Below are 13,830 nucleotides of genomic sequence, written 5' to 3' on the forward strand. Positions count from 1 at the left end.
TGGAGGGAGCTGGAGCTAGTGCTGTCTACGGTGAAAAGTCAGGAGACCCCAGACATCCCACCTAACAGGTGGATGAAGATGCTGGCCCCCTGCTCAGCAGCCCCAAAGTACAGTGAGGCTTCTGTCCCCTGCCAGTGGGTGTGGATGGGGATGCCGGGAACAAGGAGAGAGAATTGAGTTGCAGTGTGAGAAGCTGGTAGCTGTGAACTATTTCTGTTTAATGATAAATTCGTTGTCTCTTGCTTCAGCCTTGCAAATCGTTGTACAAAGGCACTAAATGGGAAGATAATCAACAGGATACACACGTCTTTATGTTAGTCTCGTCTTTACTAATTAGCACTCATTTGCTTCTAGTTGTCCACACCATTTCCCGTGGACCTCCGCATGTCCAGGCTAAGAAATCTCGAATGTCCCCCAGATATAAACCAGTGTTTGTTCCTAAACTTCCTGATTTCCCAGGAAGGGAAGCCAAAGTGAGATGGAGAATGCTCTATTTGATTTAATTAGGCTAGCCATTTAAGTTCCTTTTGACTCCTCCTGATTTCCTGGGCACATGGACTGGCACCTACTTTCATCACTTTCATATCCGACCCTGCTGTATTATTTTATCAAGATCTGCCTGCCCTTCCCCCCTCAGAACAAACTGCCTTGGGCATCAGACTTCACTTGAGTTCCTGGGTCAAGAAGGGCTCAGGCGAGGAGAGAAGTCTGGAAATCTGAATTCTAGTCTAGATTCCCATGTAGCTTACCATCCTCATTCGTAAAACCGGCAAAATGATCTATAAGGGGTTCTTACACACAAATGAATTGTCAGAATGCTCTAGAAAATATAAAATAAAATATAAAAGCAGAAACTATTATCTGATTACCATGGATTTTCTTCTTTCCTTTTTTTTTTTTTTTTTTTTTTTTTTTTAAATCCTGAAGATAGATTTTCATTTTTTAACTCTTTTTTTCTGTGGTCCAGGCAAACAACCAAGTAAGAAGATCCGACTTCCTTTAACTACTTACCACAATTGTCGCTTATCTTTTATACATCCCTATTGTTAGCCTTTAAACTATCCTTAAGCTTTCCATGAGTGTCTTTAAAAACAAGAAAAGAAAAAACTTGGTGAGAAATTAACAACAGGATTTATTTAAGTCTGTGTGAAACGGAATTAAGAGTTTAGGGAACCAGGGTGCCTGGGTGGCTCAGTGGGTTAAGCCGCTGCCTTCGGCTCAGGTCATGATCTCAGGGTCCTGGGATCGAGTCCCGCATCGGGCTCTCTGCTCAGCAGGGAGCCTGCTTCCTCCTCTCTCTCTCTGCCTGCCTCTCTGCCTACTTGTAATCTCTCTCTGTCAAATAAATAAATAAATCTTTAAAAAAAAAAAAAAAAAAAAGGGTGCCTGGGTGGCTCAGTGGGTTAAGCCGCTGCTTTCGGCTCAGGTCATGATCTCAGGGTCCTGGGATCGAGTCCCACATCGGGCTCTCTGCTCAGCAGGGAGCCTGCTTCCTCCTCTCTCTTTCTCTGCCTGCCTCTCTGCCTACTTGTGATCTCTCTCTGTCAAATAAATAAATAAAATCTTTAAAAAAAAAAAAAAAAAAAAAAAAAAAAAAAGAGTTTAGGGAACCAGTGTGTTAAGTGGAACTTATTTTCAGTTCCCATTGTTGCCAAGACAGAAATTTAGCTTTCTCCGTAAGACCAACAGGATTCTTTAACCTTCTGTGGTTGGGTTTCATGGACAGAAAACACTGAGAAACACCATATGGGATGTTACATATATCAGTAGCTTCTTACATCAACACTTTGCATTCTACACGCTCGTAATCACTTGTGGACCTAGGAGGTATTTCTGGAGTCCCACGGCATGCAGGACTGAGTCCTCAGTCCCTTCTCTGGACCCCGCCCCTGTCCCCCAGGACTCCAAGGAGCCAGCTCAGCACTGGGGCATTAACAGGTTTGTTCAGGTCTTATTTTTTTTTATTTATTTGTTTGTTTGTTTGTTAGAGAGAGAAAGAGAGCACAAGCAGGGGGAGCAGCAGGTAGAGGGAGAAGTAAGCTCTCCGCTGAGCAAGGAGTCTGATGCGGGGACTTGATCCCAGGACCCTGGGATCATGACCTGAACTGAAGACAGACACTTAATGAACTGAGCCCCCCAGGCACCTCTTAGTTCCAGTCTTAAGGTGTTGCCTACCTGCTGCCCTTTTCCTTGTGCTTCATCTCCTGCTCACTCTGCTTCCAGATTTCGCCAACCTATATCTCTTCATGTCTTTGCATAATGAAGTTTCTTCCTAGATGAATGTCAAAGGTTCTACTTCTACCACACTCCTGACTCTAAGTGTGTCTTCTCCAATGGGGAAAGGGATGGGGTTTGCCTCCCAGCTTCCTTTACCAGTCTTTTCCCCTTTTATGGGTCAGGACCCGGAGAACAAAGTATAACTTACAGACCACTCTTCACTAAGGCTTCTTCTCAAGTTAAGGTCAAGGATAATTTTGTTGGCATGTGGCATTAATTAATGAAGAAAATTAAAAAATCAAGATTAAAAGCAGGCCTTTCCAAACTGTTATTTTTCCCCTCTGCAATCTTTGTCATTGTCTTGAAAGCTACAATCCTATCAATTAACCACCTCTCTAGAAACCAGTGGAAAACATAGCACTTAGAAAATTATTTCCTTCTTCTGATAAATGCTTTTTAAATGGACTGATTCTCTTCTGAGATATTCTGTGATTTCAAGGTTGTGGGCCATATTTAAAATTCTTCTAAGCTCAGCTGTCCAGGTCTAAAGGCTGGATATTAGCAAGTCTTCAAATGCAGAATCACTTGTTAGAAAATGGTCGCATATATTATTTTCTGCATGGTTTCTTCCTTCTCACCGAGTTGGTGTCGTTCATCGCCATTTGCCTCCCCCCGGTTATTTTTGTTCTAACAAATCTTCCACATTTTGCATGGTGCCTTCCTCTAGTAGCCTCCCACCTCACATCTGCTCAAATAATTTCCCCAAACACCAGTTTAAGAAGAATTAGGTAACATATTACCACACATCTCAAAGTCAAGTAACCTCCCTAGAACTTTTGTCCATTCATTCAACAAATAAGTGGACCCCCACCAGGAGCACCTGTGCTAACCATATTTGGGGCTTAATTGTATCTGGGATTTACCACCTCTTCCTGGTGCATACGTGGCTACATGCTGGTCAGTTACACATTTTCTTTCTTTTTTTTTAGTCACAATTTTCTATATATTCTGTTTCTCTTTGGAGATTCTAGGACCTTATGAGTAAGTGTTCAACAGGTGCTGGAAAGTTTGGAATTACTGTGGAGTTGCCTTGTAGGGTTTTATTCCAAAGGTAATGCCCTTCCTAATGTTTTTTGAGTCAGTTGTTCCTTTTGTAGGGCAAACAAAGAGGCTTTTAAAATATCTTTGTAGTTGGGTGATGGGAAATGCTGGAAAACCCTGCTTTTCACTTTTCCAGTGACAAAATGTGATTCAGAGTCAAGGTTACTCAGAGGTGGCAAGAAGGCTGGTTGACCAGGGGTGGTGGACAGTGGACAAGGCCAAATAGGTGCTTTGTAGGGTCTCCCTTGCCAGTTGTAAGCCAGCACTATCCGCCCTGGGATAAGGTTTCAACATTTACCTTCTGAATAAGGTCTCCCCTCCTCAAAAGAACTGAAAACCACATTGGTTTAGAGGATTGTTATCTCTGGTTCATTAAAATGAGGAATCCAGAAATGTGTCCTCAACCTATCAAGGTTGATCTGCATAGATCTTGGGAAGATCATTCAGCACCTGTGCTGCAGTTTCCCAGGTAACAAAATGGCACAGACCTAACCTAAATCTACACCACAATATAAATTCAGCTCTTCGTCTTCTGTAGTCAAAGAGAACAGCGAACACTAGCATGCTTTTCATTGCCTTGAAAATCATTGTCAGGGTGCCCGGGTGGCTCAACGGGTTAAGCCTCTGTCTTCCGCTCAGGTCATGATCTCAGGGTCCTGTGATCAAGCCACCACATCAGACTCTCTGCTCAGCAGGGAGCCTGCTTCCCTCTCTCTCTCTCTGCCTGCCTCTCTGCCTACTTGTGATCTCTGTCAAATAAGTCCATCAAATCTTTAAAAAGAAAGAAAGAAAAGAAAAGAAAAGAAAGAAAGAAAGAAAATCGTTCTCAAACCCCAGGCTCTTATTTTTGAGTGTAACACATCCCAATCCCCTTCTTTATGAGCCCACTGTCCAGGTTTTAAAATTATTTATGTGGTTTTACTTCATTCTGCAGTATTTCTACTTTCCCTTTTAAAACTCTGGCCATAGTTGGGAATAAACTGTACTGATTGCAGTGAGAAAATTATTCTTGCAATTCTCTTTACCCTCAAACTGTGTTTATTGAATCAGATTTTCCCAGTGTCCTAGAGTTCCTTTGGCCATGCATAGTGTATTACTAATTACTGTCCTGCTCTCCTGAAAGAATGAATGTAATTGCCCGCACGCCTCAGCTGTCAGCAGGGATTTAGTTCCAGGGGGCTGGAGAATCTGATTTATTGCATCACAGATTGTTTTTCTGTTGTATGATCTAGTCTTATTAATACAAACCTGAGTTTCAAGATCTCTATCTCAGATGGGTGTTAGCATAGGAGGGAGATAGCTCCAGCAGGACAATCAGCATCTGATAATGTCTTTTCAGCCCAAGCTACCAGTGCTAGAGCACTGATAGCTACTGTTTTTGGACAGTTGGGTGTTAGCAGTGAGAACTCGGGTGTTCTGTGGACACTGCCTGGGGTCGAGTCCTGAGTCTGCCGCTTGCTATCTGTTGTGACTTTGAACAAGATATTTGGATTCCCTATACCTTGACTTCTTTGCTTGTAAAATGGGAATAAAAATGATTGTAACTGTGTTAAATTAGATCATAATTAAAATACCATCTGGCATTTGGGGAACTCTCACAAAGTTTTAGTTACCCAGGAACTCCACTAACCTGGGTGAGGGAAATACTGACTTTCGAATCACTGATAAATGTGTCGGAGCAGAGTCAGTAAATCTTGGTAAAATAAAACTCCTCTTGCCATAGCTTGTGTCTTGAGGGGGATCTAACGTCATTGGCTGGTAATCTCTTGTCCCTAAGCATTTGCCAAGTTCCCTGATAGTCCAGGTGAGCTGTCCCCTCTTTGCAGGGGTTCCCGGAGCTGCATTTGCAGGCCCAGAACCTTTCCTCCAACTCAGTGGGGCAGGGCCCCGCTCCCCCCACCCACCCCAATCACAGACCCCTCTCGCCGGGCTCTAGGGGTTAATAATGTTTGCTTCATCTGCCCATCGCCCACACTGCTGTCCTCTGCCTTGCCTTCCCGCGCCCCGAGACGTCATGAACTGAGGTGCTCAGAAAGTGCTGAAGGAATAAGAACTATCCTCTCTTATCCAGTGACTGAAATGTCAAAAGTCTCCCATTTTGCGGGCTGTCCGCCTTTGGAAGCCCGGTGGTTTCTTCTTTCTGATCTTCTGTCTCCTCATCTCTGCTTCGAACATCGGAAAACAAAAACTAACCTATATAAGCTGTTGCTGGGATAGCTTGAGTGACTGCCTCAGCTCCTGTTGGACGCGGAGGGCTCGCTGATCTGGAGCAGGAGAGAACCCGACAACAGGCAGCTTCCCGGCTCAGGGCCTGGCTCGCACTGCGCTCTGCCACCCGCCAGGTCCGAGCACCCAGGCGGTGCGGACTCCCGCAGAGCCGGACGACCCAGGAGCGCCATCTCGTGGGCGCCCCGATTGCTGCCTATGAGAAGGAGCCAGTGTTCTTCCCCGCCCTCCTCCCCCCCAACCCCCGACCCCCTCGCCCCAAAGAGGGTTCTCATTTCCCATTCAGGGCCTGGGGAAATGCGACCAAAAAATTAGATTCCAGATAATTTAAAAACGGCTGTTAGGCAGACTTATTATGAATAGTCTGCCTCTGGATTTAAATAGGGCAAGTGGCTTTTTAGCTGCTCTAGATTTCTAGTGAAGTAGTAGCTATTACATTTTGAACAGGGACGTTCAGATAGCTAATTCTGCATTTCACATGCATTGGTTAAAAAAAAGAAAATTTCCCATTTTAGGTAGTACATCGGAGGATTTGGATTTTTTTTTTTTTTAGTCAGTTTTTGAGGCGTTGATTTTTGCATGAATTAAAAAATATACACAGTGGCAAGTCTTGCTACTGAAAACGTGATCAGCATCACCCAGGAGTTCATGAGAAAAGTATCCTTGTTCCAGAATTCCTGCGTTAGAATCTGTGGTGAGGGGTCCTTGGGTGGCTCAGTGGTTAAGCGTTTGCCTTTGGCTCAGGTCATGATCCCAGAGTGATGGGATCGAGCCCCGTGTCAGGCTCTCTGCTCTATGGAAAGTCTGCTTCTCCCTCTCCCTCTTTCTCTGTGCACTCTGGCTCTCAAATAAATAAAATCTTTTTTAAAAAAGAAGAATCTGTGGTCAATCGTGGGCCTATTGGCAGATAGGAGCACAGGTTATCAGAGTCAGAGGGACCACCTGTGCTTTTGTCCGCTGCTGGTACCTCCTTCCTTGTCTTGTCTCCCCAGTATGATCACATCCCTTCAGCCTCCATAGCCCACCTGTGACACAAGATCATAGGTTCCTTCCTTGTCTGCTCCTGGGTCAGCCGAGGGACAACTGAAATCATGCACAGACGGTCACTTTGAATGTGAGAAAAACCTGTGCAAATGTCAGGGGAAACTACACGTGAGAATTCTTACGTTTCCTACTCAGCCGTCCCTGGATAGTGTGCTTTCCTCAGCTACATCACCAGCAGAGCAAATGCTCACCTCTAACGTTCATCATGCCGCCAAGAGTGTCTGGTCAGATTCCACCAAGGTTCCAAAGGGCTCTCTCAAGCTAGTCTTTCCAGAGCTCAGAATAATAAAATGACATTTTATTTTCCTTAATGAGACCTTTCACACATCTTGCCATCCTGGGGTCTCAGAGCTGTTTTCCCCTATTGAGCCCAGGATGGGGCAAAGCAGGTACTCAGTGGAGCTTGTTGATGAAACTGCTAATTATCCCTCAGCAAGGACCAGACACTGACCTGATGTCCTTCCCACTAAACCACTTATGATCGTCAGATGATGTGCATCGTTCGAGAGACTGACACAGCTACGGGAGGACTCTATCATCTCACTAATAAATACCAATATTCATTAAGGAAACAGACTCCCGATGGCTGAGAAATCCTTTGGTGGTGCTCAGGGATTGAAGTTAGTGGGGTTATTAGCTGTTTACAAATACTCCCCTCGCCTTGAAATGCAGGAGGGGTTGGACAAATTAAAAACACAGTAGCAAGATATGACTCTCTTTTCCCCGCATACATTTTTTATTTTTTTTAAAGGTTTTAGTTATTTATTTGAGAGAGAGGGCGAGAACGAGAGAGAGCGAGAATGAGAGAGAGCATGAGAGGAGAGACGTCAGGTGGAGAAGTAGACTCCCTGCCTAGCAGGGAGCCAAATGTGGGACTCGATCCTGGGACTCCAAGATCATGACCTGAGCCAAAGGCATTCGCTTAACCAACTGAGCCACCCAGGTGCCCCACTTGCCTACATTTTTTTAAAGATTTTATATATTTATTTGAGACAGTGTGGATGAGCAGGGGTAAGGGGTAGAGGGAGAAGCAGATTCCCCAACTTCAGGAAACCTGATGCAAGGCTCAATCCTGGGATCCTGGGATCCTGGGATCATGACCTGAGCCAAAGGCAGTTGCTTAACTGACTGAGCCACCTAGTACACCCTTACTTGCATGTATTTTAAAAGGAAAACCAATAGCCGAGAAGCTGTTGGACAATAAATAGATGAAATTTTAGGAAAACCTATCAGCTGGCAGCCTGAGAATGCTAAGAGATATTAACCTCCTTGTTGGGGGGCTCTTGGTCCAAAGAAGTGATACTAATTGTCAGGCAGTAAAACTGAAATACTGAGAAAAATTTGTTACACAGTTTTCCACCTAACTGAGACCCAAAAATATCCAACTCAAATTAGGGCAAACTGTCGCATTATCTGCAATTTGTGAAATTACGGATCCTTTTGCTGCCCCTAATTTACTAAAATAGGAAGTGTGTGCTGTTTTCTTTTTGCTGGATTCATTCTAATTAGCAATGTTTTCTCTAATCATTTAAAAGAATTCAGAATGTCAGTGCTTCAAAATTTCCTTCCTTACAGTTAAAATGTAGTTGTAGTGAGTCACTTTGTATAGAAGGGGAAATGCACGTACATGATGCCTGCACCTAGAAAGACGGTCTCTCAGAGTCAGGACCTTGCAAGCAGGACCTAGCAGTGTGCAGATCGTCTCTGAAAACCTGACCATCCCAGGATGCCACCTGTCAGTGTATTATAAGAATGCACTTAATAAAAGAGTGTAAGAAACATGATGTTACATTTTTACTTCTTTTTTCCAACTCTGTACCTTTAAAAACTTCACATCAAGAGAAAAATGCTGGAATAAGACAAAGAACACTGATACCCATTTACGGTCACTCATAATAATTAATGTGCTCACCGTATTTGTGTTCTCCCTCTCTTTCTGTCTCCTCCCTGCCCTCCCAAACAGGGAGCTGCTCTTAAACAGCCTCAGTAAAAATGATCATATTCAGGACAATTTAACATTGATGCTATTCCCAACTATTACATAACCTTGACTTTTGTCAGTTGTCCTAGTGATGCCTTTATGTCATTTTCCCCTTGACCTCAGATCTAATCCCCAATTCACCTGTCCCATGGAGCCATGGTCCCCTCGGTGTCCTTTAAAATGGAACAGTTCAGGGCACCTGGGTGGCTCAATGGGTTAAAGCCTCTGCCTTTGGCTTGGGTCATGATTCCAGGATCCTGGGATGGAGCCCTGCATCAGACTTTCTGCTCAGCGGGGAGCCTGCTTCCCTTCCTCTCTCTCTGCCTGCCTCTCTGCCTACCTGTGATCTCTGTCTGTCAAATAAATAAATAAAATCTTAAAAATAAAATAAAATGGAAGAGTTCCTGTTTTTCATCTTTCAATGCATTAACATTTTTGAAGAACACAATGTTTCCTCACAATGCAAATGTGAGATTATGCATTTTAAGGGAAAAAAATAAATGATGATTTTCACAGAGCATCACATTAGTAGTACCTGATGTGGGCTTGTTCCGTGATGGGTGATGGTAACTGATCACTTTGTTAAGGTGATGTCTGCTGGAGTCTTTCTTTGTAATTAACAAATCATTTCTGGCAGGGGCCGAAGGGTACTCTGACACTGTTAATTCTGTCTCCCAGTAAATTTCAGCATCTAGTCAGTTGCCTGATCAGTTATTACTGCTTTGGGCAAAATGGTGATTTTTTTCCTCTTTTGTTTCTTTGCATTTATTAGTTGGAATTCTACTATAAAGAAAAGTTTCTCTTCTACTCTCTTTCTGTATGTACCTATTTATATCTTTGGGAGCACCACTAGGGATTTACAGGTTGTTTTAATTTAGTTGGGTTATTACTTATCACTGTTATGATTCATTTTGATACCCAGCTTTGCCCAGTGGGCGCCCCTTCAGTCTCACTCCTTGGCTTGCTTGATGCAGCCCCATCAGTCTGTGAATGTCATTTATTCTTTAGCTGTTCACCTGTCTGTTTGGAAGTTCTTAACTCAAGTCACTGTCCAAGTGACAGATTTTATTCTTGCAACAGATCTCTTTTTTGAGCTATTGCTATGCCCCAGTTACTGATCTGACATATAGTCCAGTGAGAAACCAGACCATTATTTCAGCCTTTACATTACAGCAGGTTACAGTAGGGGGCACCTTGGGACATCAGAGCAAAGCCCTTTATCCCATAGGATTGAATTAAGAAGCTCCTGGGAAAAAGTTTATCACTTCCTAGATGTGCAAGATAAATAGAAGTAAACGTAGGAGGAGGTCTAGTGGTTCAGGCTAAGGGAAGCACCTGTATCTTTGAGAAATTCCCACCCCCTGGGGAACCTGTCAGAAATACTGACAATAGGTCCCCTTCCCAAACCAATGAACTCAGGATCTCTGGTGGGGAGAGCAGTCCTAGGGTCCATACATAGCTTCTAGAGAATTTATCATGAGAAATGGTGTCATGGGTCATAGAGCTAAAACCTTCACAACTAAAATTTTACAAGCTACATTTTGCTTTATAGGATTTTGAACTCAACAACGAACTAAAGATGAATGTCCTCAATTTGCTAGAAGAAGTTTTGCGAGACCCAGACCTTCTTCCCCAGGAAAGGAAAGCCACGGCAAATATTCTGAGGTAAAACGCGGTTGCAGGCACCTCCTAATGACTTGGGTTGATTTCTGCGATGTTCTAGAAAATAAAATCCTGTCAGACCAGGAGGATGTGTCTTAGACTTCTGGGTGCTGCCAGGAGTCTGCTGTCACTGCAGAGTGTGACGTATCTGCTTCTCGTTTCTGGGGCATGTTGGTGTCTGTGGCCTCAGGACAACCTCTCATAGGGGACCACATAACTTGTGTGGAGTGTGGGAATGCAGCTGCTCCTGTCCGTGGCCCGACAGTGGCTTCCTGACGAACCAAAAGTGAAAAGGAGGATGCCTTGAGGATCCTCCCCTGTGACCCCAGCAAGCACTGCAGAGAGAAGCAGCTTTCCTGCCGTTGCTTCTGGTTGTTGGTCATAAGCTCGTGTTTATGAGCAGGGTGGTAGCATTTCTATGAGAGTTCCATGCCCCTGGTTTGTGGATGTGGTGCCAGGTGGTAGTTAATATGTTTTCTCCGGCTTGTTTCACTGATTCCAGACCAGTTTTACTGATGACTTCTCAGGTTGGGATTCCCGCATCATGTAAGTTGTATAAAAGCTGGAAGGTGCGATAAAAGCTTGTACTTTGGGTTTCCCACAAGAAAGGGGTGGTAGTTGGCATTACACCCAGTATCCAAGCAACTAACAAGCTTTCCTGTAGCTTCTTGAACTGATGGGTGAAGGTTTCTCTAGTCTGCTCTACAGGAGGAGAATGGCTATCAGTGGCTTTGTGCAGACATTTCAGTTACCACTCTCCCCCTGGCTTTTGGCCATATATTTAGTCCTACTCGGGGATGGGAAGCCCAGCATCTATCTGCTAGACCTGGTGGCTCTTTACCATTTTGGCTTCTAGTTCCATTTACAATCTCTGAAAAGAGTCCTTTCTTTCTTCTGACCTTGACTATATTGTTTCTTTGTTATCCAGAATTCAGTGTATAGAGGGAATCCATCTTAGTTCAGTCTACCATGTTTTCAGAAGCCACTCTCTAAGGCAGCGATGCCAAATTTTTGGCCTGCAACATTTTAGCAATTGACTTCTAAGTCGTTCTTAGTTCCATCAGTTCATGATCCCATCACCAGACCCTTCTTTGGTTTAGGGGCTCTTGCTGATGCAGTGTGTCTGCCCCAAAACGGTGTGTTGACCTTCAAACCCTAAGTACCTCACAATGTGATTTTATTTGGGAATAGGGTCATTGCAGTTGTAATTAATTAATGTGAGGTCATACTGGAGTAGCATGGTCCCCTAATCCACTATAATTGGTGTCCTTATGAGAAGATGGCCATGGAAGAGAGAGAGACATGGAAGATGGCCATGGGAAGAGAGAGAGACATGGAAGATGGCCATGGGAAGAGAGAGACACTGAAAATGGTCACAGGGAGATGGAGCAGAGACTGGAGTGAGACAGCTGTAGGTTGAGGAATGCCATTTGCTCACAAACCACTAGAAGTTAAACAAGGGAGGATTCCTCTAAAGCCTTCAGAGGAAACATGGCCCTGCCAACACCTTGATCTTGGACTTCTAGCCTCCAGAACTCTAAGACAATAAATTTCTGTCATTTTAAGCCATCTAGTTTGTGGTGTTTTATTAGGGCAACTCTAAGAATCTATTAAGAGCCCTCTTCACCTTTTTCCATCCTATGAAAACACCTAAATAAGCTTAGGGCCTCTGTTACTATGTTTATTTTCAGATTTTAAAATTGTAAATACATTTCCAGATAAAGCCTGGTTTCAGTGGATAAGTGGTATCTGTGAATGATTACTATTCCTCTCTTCTTTATATAAACATTTTATTATGTTTTTATTTCAAACACTGATATTTTGAAACGATTTTCTAGAAGTTTATGCCTCTAGGGACATTTGATTGGGCAGCTTCTGGGAAGTGAGGGTATTCAGACTGGGAAAGACTCTCAGGATTGACAAACATGCTGCCCATCCCCTCACAACGCCCGTGCCAGACATTACCAATCAATCCTGAGGGCTTTCTGCCTGTACCAGTGGGTGAGCTCAGAACTCCATTAACTGACGCGTTATTGATTGGAGTTGGCCCTTAAGATGAATCCTATTTACCATTACAGGCCTTATTGTTTTTCAGGCTTAAGATGTGCTAAACTCTTTTTGTTGAATAGATGACCTGAGAATTAAAGGTGTGGGATCAATAAGAGATAGAAATTTTAGTAGATGGCACAGCTGGGAGTATGACATGGAGCTGAGTTTGATTCTAAGTTTTGCAGGATTCACAGGTAAAATCTTGGTTCAGCTCCTTACAGCTGTCAAGTTTAACTAGTCTAAACCTCAGTTCCCTCATGTATAAAATGAGACTAGTAGTACCTACTATTGAGTTGTGATGATCACAGGATATAATCTGTACAAAGAGGTTAACACGCCTGAAACATAAGTAGCAGTTGTTTTACTGCTACATTTATTGTTATTGTTATTATCACTGTTAGCTTTGACGTCAGCTCTTGGGAAAAATACTTTCTTCCATCAAGGCAATACAGCGCAAGCAAAACCAAGCTAGGTCTTAGTCAAACTCAGCTTTCCTTAGGCTTCATCACCTTGTCTACACCAAAGAGATTATAACATTAAAAGCCAATTTAATATTGCATGAAGACATGAATGCAATAAAAAAATCATTCAGATGTACACTTCAAGTGGATGAATTATTTGACATGGGAATTGTATTTCAATATAGTTGTTACAAAAGAAACTATTGTCCTAAACCACTTGCTATTTTGTAAAAGAATAAAGGAAGTAAAAAGCAAAACAAAAAAGCAGTTCTACTGATGGGATGCCCCGGCTGCCCACCCACACTTCTGGTCCCTTGCAAAATCTTCCCAAAGTATTCCGAAAGTCCCAAGAAATATGTGCTCAGGAACAAACCCAGTCATTTTTCTGCTTCAGCATCTTTATTCAATTTCCCTGCCCCAGACACCACTTGAGGGAGATACCTTATCAGAGTCCCCATTGTTTCTGACAAGAATGCTGTCTGACAGGGCTTTAAAGCCACAATTTCCCTATCAAAAAGCTGACCCAGAGGCCACCCAACCCATCCCTAAGCCACGTGCACCCCAGAGTGGCCTCACCCAGCCCGAGTTTAGGTCTCTGGTGAAAATAGCTCCTTTGGCTCCTGGTTCTACATCTTTCACCATAACCATTCAAAATTTACCCACAGAGCCAATCAGAGAACATATATCACACCATCCATTCTCCTACCTCTGACCTTCTTTCTTCCCATGAGGCCAAAACAAACAAAAATCTTTGGTTAGCCCTGAGCCTATCAACTAAAACAGACAAATAGCAGTGGGTCACCAGCCCATTAGCTGAGCAAACAGCCAGAGCCTGAGTCCCAGTTGGGTCAGCCGGGTTTTGGAGGCACTAACTTATCTACCAACACGTGAGTGAATAGATTTGTGGAAAAAAGAAAAGAAAAGAAAGAAAAATCCCGGCGCAAGAAAACTACTAATCTTTGATTGAAGTCCCTCCGCCAAGTAATTCATTCCACCAGCACTAAGCTTAAGGGTCCCTGCCCCAGCACACGATTTTGCTTATGGGAGGAATAATGATACATTAATTTTTCAGGGTTTTTGATAACTTAC

The 13,830-nt window shown here is 43.5% G+C and overlaps 1 protein-coding gene across 2 annotated transcripts in view; it reads left to right on the forward strand.

Moving 5' to 3' along the window:
• The window catches only part of RASGRF2 (Ras protein specific guanine nucleotide releasing factor 2), a 260,071-nt gene that overhangs the window by 221,113 nt on the left and 25,128 nt on the right, over positions 1-13,830 (forward strand). For both annotated transcript variants that reach the window (XM_059175372.1, XM_059175374.1), the window contains exon 19: positions 10,122-10,234. In XM_059175372.1, the coding sequence (XP_059031355.1) occupies positions 10,122-10,234 (113 nt within the window). The remainder of the gene's footprint in view (positions 1-10,121; positions 10,235-13,830) is intronic.

The sequence above is a fragment of the Mustela lutreola genome, chromosome 5 (genome assembly GCF_030435805.1).
Source record: "Mustela lutreola isolate mMusLut2 chromosome 5, mMusLut2.pri, whole genome shotgun sequence".
Lineage (NCBI taxonomy): Eukaryota > Metazoa > Chordata > Mammalia > Carnivora > Mustelidae > Mustela > Mustela lutreola.